Below are 21843 nucleotides of genomic sequence, written 5' to 3' on the forward strand. Positions count from 1 at the left end.
TTTGGATGACTTGGTTGGACAAAATTGTGGAGTTCAGTTGATCATTTTGACACAAGATAAGGTTCTTGGAAAGGCTGGAGGATCATCATGAGGATTTAAACCAGAAGGGTGAGCTGGTCAATGGCCATTAATAGATTGATTAATTTGGAAATTGCTCTTTCTATTAATTGACAAGACAATATCAAATGGGGAATGTTAAGTTAAGTAGAGATTTACAGACAAAGCTGGAAGACAATAGACAATAGACAATAGACAATAGACAATATAGACAATAAAAGACGAGTTCATGATGAGTTCATGATGTAATAGTGAGTTTCAAGGATATTGATTGAGATGTACCAAAAGATTGTTCAACTACAATTTAAATATCATAATTATTAAAATATTAAATTAAAAATCAAGTATTAAATATAAACTCATAAAACATCATTAAACAAAATCAAACTCATAAAAACTCATATGCAAAATATTAAAAGGAATATGCAGGTATATAATAGCAAATATATATATATAATGTGATCAACACATGATAATTCATGCTGAAATTTCAGAAATTTTAGCCTTTTCAGCTTTACTTAAAGAAATTTTTTTTAAACGTAATTGATTTTTTAATACATCAATTCTTTGTTCCAATTCTTCAACAGTTAAATCTTCTGGTTTACCAGAATTCCAACCTTTAGCTCTATCAACAGCTTTTGTCCATAAATTCCAATTTTGACGTCTTGATTTACTATCCAATTGTGATTGGAAAACTTCACCATCATCAAATTGTAAAGATTCTTGAACATCAACAATTGAAGTCCAAACTTTTTCTTCATCATCTTCAAATCCACAACCTGCTGCAATTGCTGCACCTAATGCAGTAGCTTCACTAACTGGAGTTTTTCTAATTTTAACACATGGACCCAAGATATCAGATTGAATTTGAACAAATTCATTAGATTTTGATAATCCACCATCAATAGCCAATTGAGAAATTGAATTTGAAGGACCTTGTTCATATGGAACTTCAGCACCATCCTCCATAAATTCAGGATCTTCACCTGCATCTGTAGCCATAGCTTTTAAAATAGCTCTAGCTTGATAACAAATACCTTCTAAAGCAGCTCTTGCAATATGTGAAGCACTAGTATATTGAGTTAAACCGAAAATTGTACCTCTTGCATCTGGATCCCAATATGGTGCAAATAAACCAGAAAATGCTGGAACGAAAACAACACCACCAGCATTTGGAACTAAAGTAGCTAATGGACCAATATCTTGAGCTTTTTCAATCAATTTTAAATTATCTCTCAACCATTGAACACATGAACCTGCAACGGCAATTGAACCTTCTAGGGCATAATGAGCAGTAGCATCTTCTTCATCTTGTAAATTTTTAAACCAATAACCAACTGTAGTAACAGCACCATTATCAGAATTTAATGGTTGAGAACCAGTATTTAACAATAAGAAACAACCAGTACCATAAGTACATTTAGCAGAACCTTTTTTCAAAGCCAATTGACCAACCATTGATGAAGATTGATCACCCAAGACACCATTGATTGGAATTAATGGACCAAGAGATTTTAAAGCAGCTTCACCTTCTTTAGTTAATAAAGTTGGAGCACCAATAGCTTCTAAATTTGGAACTTTAAAATAACCAAATAATTCTGATGATGAACGAATCTCTGGGAATTGTAACAATTCAGGATCAATATTCCATAAATCAAATAATTCTGAATCATATTTAAAATTTTTAATATCCATAAACATTGTTCTTGAAGCATTTGTAACATCTGTAGCAAAAGTATGATCTTGAGTAATATGATACATTAACCAAGTATCAACAGTACCAAACATCAATTGACCAGCTTCATAAGCTTGTTTAACATGAGGTTTATTATCCAATAACCATCTTAATTTGGAAGCACTAAAATAAGTTGAAACAGTTAAACCAGATTTTTGTTTAACAGCATCCAATTTTTCTTCTGGAATATTCTTCAACATATCTTGAACAATATCTGTAGTTCTAGTATCATTCCAAACAATACCATCATGAACAGCTCTACCAGTATCTTTATCCCACAAGATGGTAGTTTCTCTCATATTTGCAATCCCAATAGAAACAATCTTGTATTCTTCTTCACCTCTTGATTTTCTCTCCTTATTAACTTTATCTAAAGTAACTTTACATGAAGCAAGACAAGTAACAGCATTTGAAATGATATGAGTTGGTTTAATTTCAACCCAGCCTGGATTTGGGAAAGTTAAAGTTGGACCATCTTCAGTATCTTCACGTTCAATTTCTAAATCATCAGTTGCAGTAATTTGTATACCTTCAGCGGAATAAATTTTTTGTTTACCATCAGTTGTTGTGTTTGCAGTTGTTGAATATTCAATTTGATGAGATGCAACTTCTTCACCTCTTCTGTTGAACAATATCGCTCTTGTTGAAGTGGTACCAATATCAATGGATGCCACTAATTTGTATTCTTTATCAGCAGTCATTGTATAAGAATATTAAAGTATCACAATAGTTGTGTGTGTGTGTATGTGTTGAATATAATGAAAAAACAAGAGTGAATAAAATTTTCAAAACATGGGAACAAAAAGGTCTTTATATACTATTTCGATATATTCAAACATTTCTCCAGATGAAGGCGATCATTGCAGCAAAATAACAAAGAAGATGCAACTTTTGTAAACACTTTGTGGGTAAAAACAAATGAATTTTTGATTTTTGCGTGCTCAAAGTTCAAAACTGCTGGGAAAATTTTGACTGATCAAAAATTCATGCACGTTTGAATTTTAAAAACTGGAGAATTTGACAAACGGGACAATATTTTACAAATGGGACAAGTTGTGGACATTTTGAAGCGGGAAAAATATGAGTATGTGATTCCTGAAGTGGACAGGACTCAATAGAATATAAGAATTATATTAGTTAGTATAGTTATGGTATAGTTGTGGTACACATTTCTTACTTTTGTGAACCACTCTGTGTTACAGTGTACGCGAATTTCTCCACCGAGAAGACGCATAATCTCAGATATACGGTGGATTCTAAATTTCTCTTTAAAATTTCGATTGGCCCGGCCTGAAATGATTCTGATTTCTGATTCTCAACGGGGGAATCGGGCAGCCGTTGACTCACTCTAGACTGGGGCAGTTCTTCAAAGGTGTTACAAGAGTGAAAAGGCCAGGCCCAGAACACAGTTGAACACAAGGGTGGTTACTTGTGGGAGTATTAGAAATTAGGCAGAATCCAATGCCCCAATGATTCACAGCGTATCTATAGATAGAACACACGGAAAAACTTGCAAACAGCAATTCAAGCCTATAACCGATAGAGTACAAAGAGCGTTGCGTATATACTATTGCTGATAACAATTGAAAAGAACAGCCACAGAGTGAGGTAGCCTATCTGATGGTGAGCTCATAGACAGTTAATCGCAACTACATTAATCTCATAGTTAATAATAGATCAATATCATCAACACCATCAACACCATCAACCAGCATTAATGCATCCCCAGAATCAAGTGGCTACAACTACATTCGATTCTACCGAGTCCATGAAATCCCTGAACACTTTGCGTCTGTGACTGTTGAAAATGGAAAACATGATCAACAAACTAAAAAAAACCACCAGCATTTCAAAAACAATTCCGATGTGGGAATTCGGGGGATCGTCGGTCTGCCAATGATTTCTTTTGAAAATTTGAGTGACCGAGAAATATTTTACTCATTATACTTTACCAGCATTTCAATGGGAATAACAGGTAAACCCTGTGAAGTATGAGAAGTTATTACCTATATTCACTGAGTTTCACTCCATTAGGTCACTTACTTGGCTTTTTGAGTTGGTAAACTTTCACGTATTCATACTTTAAAGTTTCGAGTACTCATAATAATAAACAGGTACCAACTCAATTCAAGATAAAATAACTCAACATATGTCCAAAACGTCCAAGTTCAAAGAGGCTATTCATAATATCTATCCCCTATAATCAAAGTTTAATGTTATCCCTCTTGGGAGTTTATTTCATAATCGGACTCATAAATGTTCAACAACTAAAGCCCAGAATTTCTCTTGAACTCTCCACATTATCAGAACTTTTAAAGTGTTCAATCCAATAAGATCAGAAAACTTTGTTGGTTTTTGAAACATGAGCATTGAGCTCTACAATGTTATTCGTCGTAAATGTTATGCTCAAAATTGGGGGATTAAATATCACTACATATACATGAATCAAAGATTAGAATTGAAACATCATGTGCATTTGATGCATTGATAACTGTTAAAACTGTTTAGTTATTGTTTGTATTCATGTTGAATTATTTTATTGGCTTGATTTTTAATTAGGGCGCCTGATATTTTGAAAAAAATATAGTTTATCGCTTAAATGTTATGGATTGGTGGTGGTTCATATGATTAGTAGCTGTTATAAACTACACACTACTAAAGAGAAGAATTTATGTTCAGCTATACATGAAAAGGATTCAATCATCAGTTATATTTTGCCATTTCAAGTTTGAAATCAATAGATAATCATTACCATTTCCATAAGATTGATCAATATTCTAGGGTGTTTTATTCATGTTGACGAATACTAAAACTATATTTTTATATTGAATGTCTACATATCATACTTGTTCATATTCATATTTATGCTCATATTATTATTTATCAAAAGTTTTCAATTTGCTTATTCACCTTTATGTTTTTTCTTTTACATAAAAATATTGATGGACTGATTATATTGTGGAGTGAACATAGTTCATATTAGTGGTTTGTTCGGCTAACAAAGTCATTGAGTATGATTTGAATCCCATCTTTGACCATATATGTTTGTTGGTTAAGGAGGCTTATGTTTGATTCTGGGGACATATACGATATCGGCTATCATACTTGATTTGGGTTCTTGATGTTATAACTCTTTCACTATGGTTTCGCATATGGTGATGATTTTGTTGATATTGATCATAAGCTATCGGCGGCTAATTTATATGGATAGTTAAAGGCTATATTAAATTCAGGTACCAGTTGTTTTAGTCTATTAAATATCGTTTTGGCTAGCCTGTTTGGCGATTATTATTATTAATTTGTTAAGATTTGATTAGAAACTTTAACTTTGAATTCAAAAGTGGATTTGATTTTGATACCCAAACTATTATTTCAACCTCAAAGTTTTTTTCATTCTTATTTTGGTGATTAAAATTGGAGATATGTTCAAGTATCCAAGATAAATAAGGCGGTATTACCAGAGTCATCTATTCATTAATCATTACATAAATTTTGGATGATTATTCTTGTATTCAAAAGGCTTTGGACATTTCATATATCATGGAAATTAAAGTAAAGTTTGTCTCCAAGCAGATGAATCAATGGTAATTACGCTCTAGAAGGTCACCAAAAAATAATTCAAATTTCTATTTGTCTAATTATTCAATATAGCGGCCTAAGTTTTTTAATAGTTTTGATCAATCAGGGAATTGTGGAGGATATCTTTTAAACTTCCAGGGGATAATTATTTTCAAGAATACTTTAAGGAATAATTGAAAAGAAGGTTTTCATTACGATGATGAATACGTTGAAGAATATGTTCATGAAGGTTCATGATTATTTTTCATATGTATTTAAATTATCGGGAATTAGTGGGCATGAAATTATCTGGGGTAATGATCTAGCCTAGTATTAATTAGCTATACACCAATCGATCAATATGCCTTATACTTAATTGACAAAAAGGTACTAACAACAATGCAAGACCAAATTGATAGATTATCTATAAAAGTTTAGTTTACAGCTGCGTATCGCCTTAAATATTCCCACCTCTGAAAAGCTCAAATTTCAGTACAATTTCAATACCATGTATAAACTTGCTGATCAATAATCTCAGATGACGGTTACGGCGTAAACGGGGTTCCCATCTATCATTATGTTGATCCTTTATTATATTATTGGGACTCCGATTTATCATCTATATAGCAACGTTCTTATTGTATATGCTTGGGAACTTATCCTAATTTGAGAGCCGAGTTTTCCTATTTTAATTTCATATTCATCTTCAGAGCTGTATAATGAAGTTCAATGAACTTTAATACTACGCCTTGTTCTTTTGGGATATGTCAGTACTGAACCAAGATTCATGACTTTATGAATTTGGGAACTCCAAGAATAGTCTGTATGGAGTTTATGGAATAATAATTAGGCGAACGACAAACCAACACTGAGCCCAGTACTAGATAGTAGACTCTACATAGCATGTCCATGGTTGAACGAGTTGAACATGAATATACGATAGAACAAATAAACAGCTAGATGAACTACCCCGGATACAGAACATCCAACAGAATAGGTATCATTATTCTATAAGATGAAATATGTATAGATACTTAATACTAAGTACAAACTTAATTAACCGTTATAGATTTTTTTTATACCTTCTAAATTCAGACACCAAAATGTACCAAAATTAACAAACTTTATGCATTCCCCCGCGTCGATGCATACGATTTACAATTGTCAAAAAAAAGATTGGACAAAAACCCGAGGTGCGTTTGGGAACCGGAAATATGATACCTGATGAAGAAAATATTATCAAGACAATAAAACAGTTTAGAGATGGAAAAGGGATATTTGAAGCGCATTTTAAGGGAATAACGTGGGATTATTCTAGTGGCGTATATAATATTATCATACGGTATATTAGTTTATATTTTATTATATACGTACTAAACACCGTAGTCATGATCATTGGTAGCGAACCTATACAAATAATATTCTCATCTAAACGTAAACAACGGATAAGATCTTAAGATGAGAAAGAAGTCCTTTTACAACCAATCAGTACCAAAGTTAACAACAATTTCTATTTCCAAAACATTTCTCGGTTCAATAGTTTAGCCATAATTCAATGAATGACTTCAAATGTTTTCCTTAATTACCTTAAACCAAAATTTAAACTTCATTAAAACTCTACTTATGTGTTGGCAAGGTTAAATTGTCCATAAAAAAAACCACTCAGTAATTAAATTATCATCAAGTTTCTTGTTTTGACCCAGTTTCCTTTATCCTTTAAAGCAATGCAAAACTATAATTAATTGGACATGTATATGTGTACATGACTAGGGTTTTAATTCCAGTATGGTATATTGTCTTGAAAAAAAAGTGTACTATAGATAATTTATCCAAGGCATCAATATTCATATAGTATTCTTCTTGTAAAGAAACTTCTCTTTTAATCACTTCAAGAGGTTTTTTGTAGAAAGTTGAGAGAATTATAAATACCCTTTAAAAAAACCCATTGATTTATAATAATTTTAAAATCTAGTTCTTTGAATATATTCATTTGAAGATCATTCTTAGTTAACAGTCACAGTATAGATATAAAAATATGTCTATGGGTAGTAAACCTGAAGTCTTTCATTCTGATGATATAACATCGGAATATTTGGAGGAAACATTACCTGGAAGACCAGTTGGTAAGTAAAACAAATGAATGTAATGGAGGAAGATATTTGAATATTGCAGTTAAGATTTGTTATTTGAATTGCGGATACCCATTTTCTCTTTACTTATTGAAGATTTAAAATGTTTAAGAGGAGGTATCCTTATATATCTTCCTCTTAACTAAATATGAGAAGATTGTTTTTTAAATCTAACAATTTGAATAACTTTAGCATCATATAATCAAGGTCAACGACATCCACAACCTTATGATCATTTCAATAATAATTATTTAAATTCAAATGAATTACCAAATTCTTCATCAACTGCATATTCTTCATCAACTCCACCTTTCAAACTTACATCACAACAAGATTTAAATTTTAACAATTTACCTAATGTAGCACCAACTTCAGGTTTAGAAAGAGCTGCAACAAATAATTCTAAAATTGAACCACATTTATATACAAGATGGCAAAAAATTAGACATGCATTTCGTGAACCATTTGCAGAATTTTTAGGAACAATGATTTTAGTTATGTTTGGTGATGGTGTTGTAGCACAAAAAGTTTTATCAAAAGGTGAAGCTGGTAATTATACCACTATTGCATTATCTTGGGCAACCGCTGTTTTTTTAGGGTATACCGTGAGTGCAGGAATTTCTGGTGCACATTTAAATCCTGGTGTTACTTTATCATCTGCAGTTTTCAGAAAATTCCCATGGAGGAAAGTTCCTGGATATGTATTTGCTCAAACATTTGGTGGATATATTGGTGGGTTATTAGTTTATGCAACATATGTTCAATCCATAAATGAATTTGAAGGTGGTGTTGGTATTAGAACTGTTGGTGGTGAAACTTCAAGTGCAGGATTATTTTGTACATTTAGTCAACCTTATTTGAGTACTGGTGGACAAGTTGTATCAGAATTAGTTTCAAGTGCTTTGTTACAATTGGGTATATTTGCAATGACTGATCCTTATAATAATCCATTAGGTCAATCATTCCCATTTGGATTATTTTTATTAATTTATGGAATTGGTTCATCATTTGGTTATCAAACTGGTTATGCAATAAATTTAGCAAGAGATTTTGCACCAAGATTAGCAGCAGCTACCGTGGGTGGATATGGATCTGATTTATTCACAGCTGGTAATTATTATTTTTGGGTTCCTTTAGTTATTCCATTAATTGGATGTTTACTTGGTGGATTAATTTATGATGTTTTAATTTATCAAGGACATGATTCACCATTAAATAGAGCAGATTTTGGAATGCATGAACAAAGTGAACATATTCGTCAATTTAAATTGAAAGATATGAAGCCAGATTTTAATGTTGAAGCTCATGCACAAAAAGAAGGTGGACCAGGGTTTGTTGGTAATATTGTATGAACAATGAACATCCTTGTTTTGATTAACAAACTTTATAATATTCTTTTATGACATTATGATAAATTTATATGAATAATAATATTTTAATACTTGATTAATTTGCTAGATATTTCAAAAGCTGGTATATATATATATATAATGAAACATGATATGATGAATGTAATGATACTTTGTCAACTTTCAACTTTTTGTACGATTGATTTTATTTTAATGAACTACGTTTGTTGAATAGGCGGTTTCTTCTTTAACAAAATCTTCGCGAATTGGTTCTTCGAAAAATTATGACATGCAAATGTTTTGTACTCGAGGACTTAACAATGAGAAGTTTTTTCTGAATATACTATTATATTGTTCTTGAAAAGGTATCAAATATGTCAATTTAATTTTTGTGAAGGTTTCTTAATACCAGTGCTTTTGAAGTTTTGACTGAGATTACGCAAGAATTTTAAATTAAGCTGGAAGTTGAAAACATATGATCACTGATCAGCTGTATATCACAATTAACATGGTTTGAAAATCTCAATATATTGAATATTTGACGTAAATTATTCTCATAATTGATTACCTCAAAACCCGTCAGCTATATATTGTTCATGATTATTCCCACTTATCACATATAACTCTAACAATATGCTAAAATTACACTATTTCAAAACTTAATCAAAACCTGTTTGAATTGGCATAACAGTACATTCATTTAAAATGAATAATAATTTAACGGCTGCAGAGGAGAAAGGATACAACACAATTCTAAACTTGACAGATGAAGAATTAATTGGAACGTTACGCTTGGAACCGGTGAGACTAAAAAAGAATCAAACACCAGTCTGCACAATGTTTGAAAATTGTCAATCTCGACGTTTTTCTGCTGCCTTATGTGACCCAAGAACTTCTTTTGAATTTAAATTTAATGAAATTTTTGAAATTGTTGAACCTCAAAATGTCGAATATAAAAAATTTAGTGTCAAATTAGCATTGAAAAGTCATCCCACAAGTGCCTTGAGTGAAGAAGATATCAATAATATAAAGGCTTTTATTGATGGGTGCTATCGACAACACCACTTGAACATATTTATGAGACCAGATTTGAATATTTCAGATGTTATAACTTATTTAAATAAATTTGGCTCCTTGAAGTCTGATAAAGAAATTGATGATGATATATGCAAAATTAACATGGAAAGGATTCCAAGGGTTCTTATACACATAGGAAGTGCAGGTTTTCTAAAATCTTTTCATCAGTTATTAAATTTCTATTCAGATTCATTTGATACCAGTTATTCTTCACCATATAAATTAATTGGTAAAGTTTTCCAAAAGCAGAGATCAAATTTTATAAGTATTGAAGAAACAATACCTCATCGTAACTGTGTTTATTTCTTCAGGCCATTCAAGTCAAACAGTGAAGATTTTATCAATAGTGAGTTTTTACAAAGCTTCATAAAATTCTTTGAGTGTATTGACATTGATAATTCTTCATTAAATCTTGATAATAAGTTTTATTCTATATACGACATGAAATGTTCAAATGATAGGATCAATATCAAAAACAATAATGACTTGTATGAAGATAAATCCTTACCAAATTATTCTGATATTAAATTTGAAAAAGACTTGTAAGATGCAGAGGAAGTCCAATTTATCAACGGTATATTGTGTGATAAAGGCCTAGAGTCACAACTTTTTAATTGGAATTACTATAATAAATGATCCACAGATTCCTCGTTTATTGTTTATAACTATTTCAGTCTATAGAAAAACCAATAATATGTTTCTCATGTATTTACTTCCGTATTAGAGAAGACTTTTATAGGATAGGTAATTGTTGTGGTTGTATGAAGTCTTCTCTTAATATCCACATTCGCGAAGATCATAAAAGTTATAGTACGCCAATATTACAATTCAAATCATCATTAATTTATATATATATTATAAGTCATTAAAAACCCACCTAGCTTTTTTTATTCATCTTGTAAAGAATAAGATTAATATACAAATACTTATTAAAGTTGATAAAATTAAAGCATCTCTTTTTCTTCTTGTATTAATTTTGGAAATAATAACATTTATTCCAGGAATTGTACTAATTGTATTTGTTATTCTTGAACTTGCACCACTTAATGAATTATTTGAATTTAATAAAGATTCTCTTGTTTCATAAGCTCTTGATATTAAAGAATCAGTAAAATTATTCATCTTGTTTACTCTAATACTTTCATCTTGAATATAATCTAAATCATTATTAATTTGATTTTGTTTATTATGATTTTCAATATCATTTTTAACATTAAATAATAAATTCAATTTATTACGTTCTTGTAATATTGAAGATTTAATTGTAGCAAAATTTTTCCAATTTTCTTGTAATAATTCTTTATGTCTTGATAATTGTTGTAATTTAACTGTTGATATTGTTGAATCAGATTCTGAAATTCTTGTTAAATTGTTGAGAATACCATCTCTCTGATATTGTTAGTATTGATCTCCAAAGTAACACAATCATTATACTAACTTTATGAAGTATTTCATCAATTTGTTTTTCTAATTTAACTTCATCTGCAGTTGGTTCAGAAGTTGAAGATACGGTAAATCTTGAGAATTTTGATAAAAGAGTATTGGTTTGATTTTCCAGAGAGACTGCTTGTGATCTTATCGATGTGAATGAAGACATTGTAGTGAAATCAATTATTAAAACAATCAGTTGAACTTATTTGATCTTGTTATTTAAATTTCGGTGGTATTTTGTATTTTGTTTATGTGTCTCTTGAATTCTCCTAAATTGGTTCAGCTAAAATCACCGGTGCTGACAATTACAGTAACATCTACTCTAATAAGCTGATTATCAGCGTAACTACCAGCACTACTCTGTCTAATCTCCTGCCTAACCCCAGATAATCATAGGTCAGCCCAGCCTAAAGCCTGTCTAAGTCCTGTCTAAACTACAAATTCTATAAACTCCATCATAAATCATTTCAATAAATCATCAATTTTAAAATTTATAAATATTCCACCAAAAACACTAAACCAATTAATTAAAAACTCATCATTTGTTGAATTCTGTAATATTTCAGTAGTATCACATGGATGTATAAACCACCAATTTCCTCTAGTATCTTCCACTTGAGTCATTCCAAATTGAATTTGATCTTGATTAATTAACTCTTTGATTTGATTTGGATTAATTATAGGTTTCCATGATTCAAATTCTAAGAAATCTTGTGTTACAAGTTCTAATTTCATTATTTTGAAATATAATACAGGTGATTGATAGTTATCATTATAACGAATCATAAAACTTTGAGTTATTGAATCATTTGGTGTAGTTTGGAATGTTATTATTGATTTTGATGTTATTGGTAATGTAATTAATTGGAGGTTTTTCAAATGTTGTAAGTTTGATAATTTTGTTTCTAAAGTTATTAGTTGCTTATTATATTGTTCTTCATTGATCATATTGTATTGTGTAGTATGTTTTGTGACTTAATGCTTTGTCTTGTGATTCCAAGTGTCAATTGTTGATCTTGTAGTTGTTGATCTATATTTTTCATGGATTTAGTCACTCCGAAATGGATCATAGGAACATATCGAAAGACATAGACACAGTACCAGAACAAACGAAATCATACAAATGATAGTTTATATACTACAACGAATTATAATTTCAAGTTTTTTTATTATTTCTGAATATATAAATGTTAATTTTAACCAACTTTCTAAATCTTCAAGATAATAGAGCTAGTTTTCCTATATAAATAATTTTCAAGTACCAATATAATCTACTTAGATCAACTGTCTTTCTCTTCAAATTTAATTAATAAATTATTAAATATTAAATTAATGCAATATGCTATGTAATTGTTAACCACTCTTTTCACCTTGTTTAAGCAAATGCTAATTGTTTTTTAACTTCTGCAATGGCTTTACCAGGATTTAAACCTTTTGGACAAGTTCTTGTACAATTTAAAATTGTATGACATCTATACATTGACATTGAATTTTCCAACATTTCTCTTCTAACTCTACCAGCTTGATCTCTTGAATCAATTAACCATCTATAAGCTTGCATTAAAACAGCTGGACCTAAATATTCTTGTTGATTCCACCAATATGAAGGACATGAAGTTGAACAACATGCACATAAGATACATTCATATAATCCATCTAATTTTTTACGATCTTCAACACTTTGTAAATTTTCTTTACCATCTTCTGGAATTGAATCTCTTTGTAAATAAGGTTGAATTGATTTATATTGTTTGTAAAAATGAGTTAAATCTGGAACTAAATCTCTAACAACAAACATATGAGGTAATGGATAAATTTTAGTATCTTTTTTAACATCTCTATCAATTCTACATAAACATGCTAAAGTATTTCTACCACCAATATTCATTGCACATGAACCACAAATACCTTCTCTACAAGATCTTCTAAATGTTAAAGTTGGATCTTGTTCATTTTTAATCTTTATAATAGCATCTAAAATCATTGGACCACAATCATTTAAATCAACTTGATATTCTTGTAAATGAGGTTTTTCACTTGGTTTATCTGGTGACCATCTATAAATTTTAAATTTTTTAATTAATGAAGGTTTTTCAGTTGTAGTTGCAAGACCTCTTGATAAAGGAGATCTTAGACTTATTATAGATCTTTTAAAAGCAAACATGTTGTGTATATGATATAATGAAATAAAGATTATTAGATCAAAACAATAAATAGAATACAAAGAATTAAAATGTAGATTTAATTTTATATAAATGAATAATTTCATAAACTTGTTGACGGCCAAATGGTCATCGGTTCCGTAAAACTAAAATTATTTCTCATACTTAACAAACTTTAACTATGGTGCAATTCATTGGTAAACGAAACATTGTTTGCCTGGGGCGATTCTCCGGGATTGTCAGCATTTATGAATTTTGCAAGCGATGATTGGCTGTTTTAAGAAGTTGGAAGTCCCGGGATGGGATACTAGGGATTCGCGAAAGCAAGAGAAAGTGTGACTCGGTTACGTAATCCCTTTTGTTTTTTATAAAATAGTCAATTTCCCGGGGTCAATGGCAAGCGGGACACGGGAGGAAATGACAGACATTGGCTGTCAAAATAAAGAGGGTGAATATCTGATCATTTGTTTTGTTTACACCTTCTTGTTTACTTTTGATTAGATTGATTTAGAAGGAAGCTAATAGTGTGATTATCACCAAAGTTTGATGGTTTATGGTGGTACTTATAATGTTATTGTGATGGTAGTTAGAGTCTATTAGTGATGTTGTCCATGTGAAAAGTGGTGGTTGACTTTATTCAGTTGTGATTTGTGCTCAAATGATATGGCGGTTACTATATATCAATAGAGTTGATTATGATTATGATGGCTTAACTTCATTGGATTGGGCTTATTCCTCTTATTGGTGAAGATATACTCATGCTATGGTTTCCTGGTGATCTTAATGACGTCTTGATTCAATGTGTTTCCATAGCGCTTAATCAAATTTAAATTTTAATAACCACAAAACCAAAAAATTAAAAGTCATGTGCACAAAAGTATAAAACAATTTCCATTTCATCTACATTTATCTTTTGTTTGGTAAAGAACTATTAAAGACCCACTGGTTATTCAAGACTAAAAGTTGCTTTAACATTATTTGCTAATATTAAACAATTTGATATTATAAGTTCAATTACATTACATCCAGTTGTTTTTCAGTTATTTTAACCTTATACAACTCCAAGATCTTTTGAATCATTTCAGCTATATCAATCCAGTGTCAAGTGAATTTATACTTTATACATTTTGAGAGCTTTATCTTCATTAGTTTTATTGTCAAATAGTGGTGTTTTGTCATTTTGAATTTTTAGGAATCAGATCTTCATCAATCTTTTTAATAATTTACAAGTGCAAAAATGGGTCCAGCTCAACGTCATGAGAAAAAACAAGTTTTAGTTAAGAATACTACTGCAAAAGATTCTTCAAATTCAAGTTCAGAGAAGGCTTCAGATAAAAAAGCTATTGCCAAAACAGATTCAAATCAAAGTTCTACTACAAATAAGCTTTCTGATGTTAGTAAGAAAGAGGCTTTAGGCAATAGCACTACTACAAAAGAGGTCCCAGATCAAGGTGTTAGTACAAAAATTGATTCAATTCAAGATGCCGGTACAAAAGAAGTTTCAGATAAAAATACAGGTATGAGACGTTCTTCAAGCCAAAGTTCAAAAGAGCTTTCAGGTGCTAATTTAAAAGAAGCTTCAGATGAAAATACTATTTCTGAAGAAATTTCAAAGTTGGACATCGGTGCAGAAAAGGTTTCAGCTTCTTCACCACCACCACCACCACCAGCACGGTATATGGTTTTTCCAATTGAAGTACAGTTAATAATTTTAGACTTATTATCACCAACTGATCAAATTACAATTAAAATGTCCAAAACGCCTCTGTTTTCAGATGATTTAATCAATTATAAGGAATTTATGTTTTTTAATATCGCAGGGGATGAACATTTAGCAGAAAATTTTCCCGATGGTTTGAAAACCAAATCATTATTTAACGTATTAGATGTGAAGAGTACTTCTGAGTGTATTCGGCTATTTACAGAGGCTCAAGATTTGATTCAGCGTAACTCAAAAAAATATAACATTTTCAAGGTTGATAGTACTTTATTCCCTGAATTTTATCTTCAATTTATGATTCACTCAATATTAGATGCTACCGTTCGAACAGGTTCTTTTCAAATTATTTTCAGACACCCATTACATTTTAATCAGAAATATCCTGAAACATCACAGATATTATTCAATAAACCAGCTACATCATCGGATAACTATGATAAGCAATTAAAACTAGGCAGTTTAATCAAATCAAAGATTGAAAATGGTTGTAAAATCAGTGTTTATTTACCAAATATTGAGACTATTCAGCTAACTCATAAATTTGAACCATCAGTATACATTTATGCACCAAAACTTATGGCTATGTGTATTCGTGAAGTTCCAAGTGTTAATATCACAGAACGTGATGTGGTTATGAAAAATGTGAGTAAATCAAATATAGATCGAGGTGGTGAGGTTCCGTGCGTTTATCTTCCTTATAATAGGCTTTAAATTTTATGGAAGTTATATAAGGTATTGTTATATATTTATAAATCAAATAGGATAGACCTTCGGCTATATAAGCTCATTAGCTTTGATATCGTAGTTATAATTATAGTACGTATATGTATTCATATAGCTGATTGAAATACAATATGTAACGGTACCATTATATATACGTCACCGACAGCTCTTGTATACTCTAGATCTAAATTATCATATTCGAAAATAAAAATAAGAAATGAGAACATTCTTTAATGAGATATATTAAAGATCTGAATAAAAATAAATATATGTGTAATTAATATATGAGAAGGTGTCAATTTTGTCAATTTGCAAATATAATCATGCACTTATAATACTAGTGTTTGTCAAGGCTCAACTGATTCTGAAGATTAATTCTGTGATTATTAACTGTTTAAATAGTAGTTTAGCAAATTGCACTACACTAATGAACTAATGATCAGCTATTTGAAAGATATTATCTGGTTAAAATTCTCTCAATGGCATGTATTTTTCTCATAGTTAAATACCCCAGGTCTCGCCTATATATATTGTTCATATTGAGATCACATATAACTCTTACAATATAGTAACGTATTCCATTATTTCAAAACTTAATCAAAACCTGATTGAATTGGAACCACAATAGACTCATCAAAAATGAGTAATAAATTAACAGCTACACAGAGAAAAGGATACAACACAATTTTAAACTTGACAGATGAAGAATTGATTGGAACGTTACGTTTGGAGCCAGTAAAAACAAAAAAGAATTCAACAACAGGTACAATGTATAAAAATTGTCAATCTGAACGTTTTGTCGCTGCCTTATGTGATCCAAGAACTTCTTATGAATTTAAATCCAAGGAGATTTTTGAAATTGTTGAACCTCAAAACGTTGAATATAAGAAGTTTACTATCAAATTAACATTGAAAAGTCATCCTACAAGTGCCTTGAGTAAAGATGATATCAAGAATATCAAAGCTTACATTGATTGGTGTGAAAAGCAACACCATTTGGAGATATTTATGCAACCAGATTTGAATATTTCAGATGTTACAAGTTACTTGAATAAAGTTGGTTCTTTGAAGTCGGATAAAGAAATTGATGATGATGTTAGCAAAATTAACCTAGAAAGGATTCCAAGGGTTTTTATTCGCATTAAAACTCCAGAATTTTTCAGATGTTTCCATCAACTATTGAACATTTATTCAAATTCATTATTAAATTCAAGTCATTATGCACAATTCAAATTGATTGGGAAAGTTTTCCAAAGGCAGAGATCAAATTTTATAAGTATTGAAGGAACAATACCTCATCGTAATTGTGCTTATTTCTTCAAGCCATCAAAGTCAAGTAGTAAATATTTAATCAATAGTGAATATTTAAAGACATACTCAAGTACGTTTAAGAAGACTGATCTTGGAATTTCTTCATCAAATCTTCAAAAGAAATTTTATTCGATATATGATATGGATTGTCCAAATGATAAGATCAACATCAAAAAGAATGCAGACAAGCTGCCTGAAGAAGATTCTTTACCACCTTTTTCAAACATTGAATGAATTCATTTTTGTCTCTAGTAGTTTATAGGAATGTTTATTGATAAATCGTTAATATACACTTTATAGCATGTCACCTCGTGAAATGTGATACTATAATTCTCTTGTAACTCAACATAATCAACCTAGGTAATATGAGACCCACATTATAGTAATAAATAGAAGTTAGTATTCGATTCACCAACTGCTTAATTATAATACTTCCTATAGTTTCATTCGCTTAATTTATACAGATATTATATTGCGACTTTGATCGTATAAGCTATAAATATATAACCGTCATGATAGATCAAATCTCAGGTGCAATATTAATATATTTTAATGTCATTAGGGATTAGTTTTATCTCAAGAAGATGATATATGTACACATCCAACGTCTGCTGGTTTAGATCTAAGTTATCAGCTTTGATCTCTATAATCTGTAGACCTTCTATGTTCTTATAACATAACTCCTAAGTTCTAACATGCGCAAAACAATATATACAGTTTCCCCCAAAGCAATAAGCAATCTTCAACGTCCAACAAGCAGTATGTATAAACCCCAAATAAGCACAGACAATCACCAGATTTAAACAATTTAATTAACAAATTAAGTAAACTAAGACAACATTGTGCTTTGAATTTACTAACCCGGATAAAGAGATTACCTAAATTTATCCAATTATGCATGGAAATTTCAAAAATGTATGTGACAAAATTTCGAATTTCACCTTGGGAGAATTGACGGGATGTATAAATATAAATTGTTTTATACTCGTGTTAATTTTTCAACTCAATTCAATTCAATTCAATTCAATTGTTATACGTGAATTACTCAATTAAAATACAAAATGGTTAATTATTCTCAATGGTTAGGTGAAGTCAATGATGATGTTTTAATCTCATCATTATCAATTCCTGGTACACATAATTCAGCAGCTTCACATACTGCATTACCATCAGTTCAATGTCAAGGTAAAGATGTTGGTGAACAATTAAAAAATGGTGTTAGATTTTTTGATATTAGAGTTTCTAAAAATGTTTTAAAAAGTGATGAAAATGAACAAAAAGATTTAATTGTTATTCATGGTAAATTTCCTGTTAAATTATTAGGTAATGTTTATTTAAAAGATGTATTATCTGATGTTTATAAATTTTTAGAACAAAATAGATCAGAAACTGTTATTGTTAGTATTAAACAAGAAGGTAATGGAGAATGGGATAATGATAATGATGAATTTGGTAATTTAATTTGGGATAAATATATTAATCCAAATAAAGATCGTTGGTATTTAAATACACAAATTCCAAGAATTGGTGAAGCAAGAGGTAAAGCTATTATTTTTAGAAGATTTGGTGTTAAGAATGAAGATCGTAAAAGAGAATTTGGTATTGATGCAGCATGGTGGACATATAATACCACAAATGATGATCGTGGTACAATTCAAGTTCAAGATTGGTGTGAACTTTCAAGTGCTGAAGATATTTCTAAAAAAGCTCAATATATTAAAGATTTATCCAAGAGAGCTGTGGAACATAATTCAACAAATTCAAATGATCCAAAATTATTTATAAATTTTTGTTCAGGTTCAAATTTCTTTGATCCAAATTGTTGGCCATCAAAGATTGCTGAAGGTTTAAATCAAAATAAAATTGAAGAAGCTTTTGGTAAAGGTAATGGTGTTATTATTTTAGATTATGCAGAATCAAATAACTGGAAATTAGTTAAAGAATTGGTTGAAAAGAACTTTTGATTGAATCATCTGTTTCTATTATATATTTAGTTTTATGTATTGACAATATGTTTTGGTTTATATAATGACGTTGTAGTTCGAGTAACTAAACTATTTTGGTATTACGGAGTCAGAAGTTCTTTAAATCCATTTACCCATTGGGAAGAGAACTCTTTGACATATAAAGTTATTATATTTGTTGGGTTAATGTCAAGCTATTTGTGGAGTAATATATCCGTGTACTCCTTGATAAGGCTAAGACACGAAGACTGGGTGAATTCAGTGTTCAGGACTCCTTGGATATTGTGATCCGTGTTTAGCCAGCTGTTTAGCCAGTTGAACCCTTAGCCTTCTGTTCGTTGAGGGGCTGATCACAAACATCAACAGTATTCAAACCACACCTAGCTACTGACTACTTACCTATTCTACTAACCATTGACTATTCTTTTACTGTTCTAATGTCCATTGATCCTTCACTTCACCAGTCTCTGCCTACACTCGCCTACTTCTTCCCAAACACTCCCTCTAATTTCAATCACTCCCTCTGCCAGTCTCTGCCTAACGCCTCCCACTTCCTTCTAGAATGACTTCACCTGGTACACACAACACGAATTCTCGAAAAAAACAATCAAGAAAAATTCAATTTTAAACCCACTTTAAATCAATTGAAAACAACCAAAAAACATTTGACAACCCATTTGACAACCAAAAGGAGGACAAGTAGAACACAGCGGTTCATTTGAAAGAAGGAGTTTCCAATAATAAAGAAAGAACAGATTCATATCCAGCACACGGGAAGTCAAGCGCTTGTTTTTGTTTTTGCATCCCACCCCCAGTCATTATCAATTCCATCATCAAGCTAGTTTATTTCATTTCATTTGCTTCATTTATTACTAGTTCCGTCTAATTTAGCTTCAGAGGAAAAAAGACAGCTTTGAACTATATCATGCCCTTTTTGAACAACTAACCAATATACTATATCCATCAAAAAGCTATATTTTCCAATATTTATATTAAATCATTCAATAATTATTCAAATCCAAAAGTCAAGCATATCAATAACAAGTGATCATGGTTCTTATCGGAGGTGTGAAGTACGCTTGTGAGCGTTGTATAAGGGGTCATAGAGTCACTACTTGTAACCATACAGATCAACCATTAATGATGATTAAACCAAAAGGTCGTCCTTCATCTCAATGTAAACATTGTAAAGAATTAAGAAAAAATAAAAATTCACATCCTTCAGGTTCATGTACTTGTGGTAAGAAAAAGAATGGGTCTATATCATCCTCAACTTCATCTGGTGCTATTCATAAATGTTCATGTAAAACTGGTGAACCTTGTCAATGTCATGGTAGACGGAAAAAAATTGATTCAAAATTATCACAATCAAAATCTCCTTCTGAAGATGTTTCTTCATCAAACTTATCATTAACTAATGGTTCAAATGATTCAAATCATTCATTAAATCCATCAAACTCATCAACATTTAATTGGAGAAATAATTCTTATTCATCAACTTCACAAACTCCACAACAACAACAAAATGTTCGTGTTAGACAAATTGGTATGGACCCATTAACAAATGCTAAACCAGTTTCAGATCAAACAAGAACAAGAGTTGGTGAAGTTTCTGTTCCAATAAATGAATATATACCAAATAATTCAAATGGTATTGGTAATGTTAATGATAAAATGCCTGATGTTTTTTTCCAAGATGTTCCGTTGCCTTTTGAACCTGGTCATGGGTTATTAGATTTATTTGCAAATAGTAACAATGCAACTTCAATAAACCCATATTTCCATGATGATCCAAGAAATGATTTACCAACAAGACATAATCAACAACAATATAATAATTCTAATAATAATAAAATAAGATCACCATCTGAAGCTTCAAATAATGGTTTTAATAATCAAAATTTCCAAAGAACAGATTCTGCAATGTCTTTATCAAGTATGGGATCAAATTCAAATTTAAATTCAAGATTTAATGCAAGCTCTGATTCTTTAGCAAGTGGTAATAATAATTATCATCATTATGATAATATGATTCATAAACATAATCAAATTCAAAATCATCAAAATTTTAATAATATTAATAATAATAATAATAATCATAATCATCAACAATATCAACATTTAAATGGTTATACCAATAATAATTCAAATCAAAATCAAAATAATGATGATACTTCAAGTATACAAAGTGTTGAAGTACTTTCTTTAACTCCAAGTTTTATGGATATACCCACTGATTTTAAAAATGATAAAGGGTATTTCTCAAATGATCATGGTCATCAACAACAGCAACAACATCAAAATGAAAGTTTTAAAAATCATAGATTTACACCAAGTATTGATTCAATTCAAAGTGGTCAATCATCAAATAATAAAAATAATGGAATTCATTTAAATTTTGATCAATCTTCTACAATACCAACAATTCATTCAAATTTAATAAATAATGAAGATCAAAATTCAAATGATTTAGAATTAAATGATGAATTAAATATACCCAGAGAATTAAATAATTTAAATAATGATGAATTGAATTTTAATGATAATGAAAATTCATTATTTAATAATTTTAATACAAAATTAACAACATCTGGGTTATAATTTCAATTGTGCATTATTATAGTGTG

The 21843-nt window shown here is 30.2% G+C and overlaps 10 protein-coding genes across 10 annotated transcripts; 6 read left to right on the forward strand and 4 right to left on the reverse strand.

The window, feature by feature from the left end:
* Positions 1 to 534: 534 nt before the first annotated feature.
* GUT1 (glycerol kinase) lies at positions 535 to 2493 on the reverse strand (the record flags this gene model as incomplete). The annotated part of the gene is made up of 1 exon (XM_011275014.1): positions 535 to 2493. The coding sequence occupies one exon, from the start codon at positions 2491 to 2493 to the stop codon at positions 535 to 537; it is 1959 nt and encodes a 652-aa protein (XP_011273316.1).
* Positions 2494 to 7385: 4892 nt separating this feature from the next.
* On the forward strand, positions 7386 to 8831 carry FPS1 (Fps1p; the record flags this gene model as incomplete). Its single annotated transcript, XM_011275015.1, has 3 exons — positions 7386 to 7473; positions 7576 to 7596; positions 7672 to 8831. 3 exons carry the CDS (start codon positions 7386 to 7388, stop codon positions 8829 to 8831), a joined length of 1269 nt encoding a protein of 422 aa, XP_011273317.1.
* A 702-nt stretch (positions 8832 to 9533) lies between these two features.
* Positions 9534 to 10451, forward strand: BN7_4392 (uncharacterized protein; the record flags this gene model as incomplete). The annotated part of the gene is made up of 1 exon (XM_011275016.1): positions 9534 to 10451. The coding sequence occupies one exon, from the start codon at positions 9534 to 9536 to the stop codon at positions 10449 to 10451; it is 918 nt and encodes a 305-aa protein (XP_011273318.1).
* Positions 10452 to 10796: 345 nt separating this feature from the next.
* GOS1 (Gos1p) lies at positions 10797 to 11502 on the reverse strand (the record flags this gene model as incomplete). Its single annotated transcript, XM_011275017.1, has 2 exons — positions 10797 to 11257; positions 11340 to 11502. The coding sequence occupies 2 exons, from the start codon at positions 11500 to 11502 to the stop codon at positions 10797 to 10799; spliced, it is 624 nt and encodes a 207-aa protein (XP_011273319.1).
* A 296-nt stretch (positions 11503 to 11798) lies between these two features.
* Positions 11799 to 12284, reverse strand: ATG10 (E2-like conjugating enzyme; the record flags this gene model as incomplete). The annotated part of the gene is made up of 1 exon (XM_011275018.1): positions 11799 to 12284. One exon carries the CDS (start codon positions 12282 to 12284, stop codon positions 11799 to 11801), a length of 486 nt encoding a protein of 161 aa, XP_011273320.1.
* Positions 12285 to 12711: 427 nt separating this feature from the next.
* SDH2 (succinate dehydrogenase iron-sulfur protein subunit SDH2) lies at positions 12712 to 13500 on the reverse strand (the record flags this gene model as incomplete). The annotated part of the gene is made up of 1 exon (XM_011275019.1): positions 12712 to 13500. The coding sequence occupies one exon, from the start codon at positions 13498 to 13500 to the stop codon at positions 12712 to 12714; it is 789 nt and encodes a 262-aa protein (XP_011273321.1).
* A 1235-nt stretch (positions 13501 to 14735) lies between these two features.
* BN7_4396 (uncharacterized protein) lies at positions 14736 to 15929 on the forward strand (the record flags this gene model as incomplete). The annotated part of the gene is made up of 1 exon (XM_011275020.1): positions 14736 to 15929. The coding sequence occupies one exon, from the start codon at positions 14736 to 14738 to the stop codon at positions 15927 to 15929; it is 1194 nt and encodes a 397-aa protein (XP_011273322.1).
* Positions 15930 to 16580: 651 nt separating this feature from the next.
* Positions 16581 to 17486, forward strand: BN7_4397 (uncharacterized protein; the record flags this gene model as incomplete). The annotated part of the gene is made up of 1 exon (XM_011275021.1): positions 16581 to 17486. The coding sequence occupies one exon, from the start codon at positions 16581 to 16583 to the stop codon at positions 17484 to 17486; it is 906 nt and encodes a 301-aa protein (XP_011273323.1).
* An 827-nt stretch (positions 17487 to 18313) lies between these two features.
* Positions 18314 to 19216, forward strand: BN7_4398 (phosphatidylinositol-specific phospholipase C; the record flags this gene model as incomplete). The annotated part of the gene is made up of 1 exon (XM_011275022.1): positions 18314 to 19216. The coding sequence occupies one exon, from the start codon at positions 18314 to 18316 to the stop codon at positions 19214 to 19216; it is 903 nt and encodes a 300-aa protein (XP_011273324.1).
* A 1050-nt stretch (positions 19217 to 20266) lies between these two features.
* BN7_4399 (copper fist DNA-binding domain-containing protein) lies at positions 20267 to 21817 on the forward strand (the record flags this gene model as incomplete). The annotated part of the gene is made up of 1 exon (XM_011275023.1): positions 20267 to 21817. The coding sequence occupies one exon, from the start codon at positions 20267 to 20269 to the stop codon at positions 21815 to 21817; it is 1551 nt and encodes a 516-aa protein (XP_011273325.1).
* Positions 21818 to 21843: the final 26 nt, after the last annotated feature.

This window comes from Wickerhamomyces ciferrii, contig 00156 (assembly GCF_000313485.1).
Source record: "Wickerhamomyces ciferrii WGS project CAIF00000000 data, strain NRRL Y-1031 F-60-10, contig 00156, whole genome shotgun sequence".
Lineage (NCBI taxonomy): Eukaryota > Fungi > Ascomycota > Saccharomycetes > Phaffomycetales > Wickerhamomycetaceae > Hansenula > Hansenula ciferrii.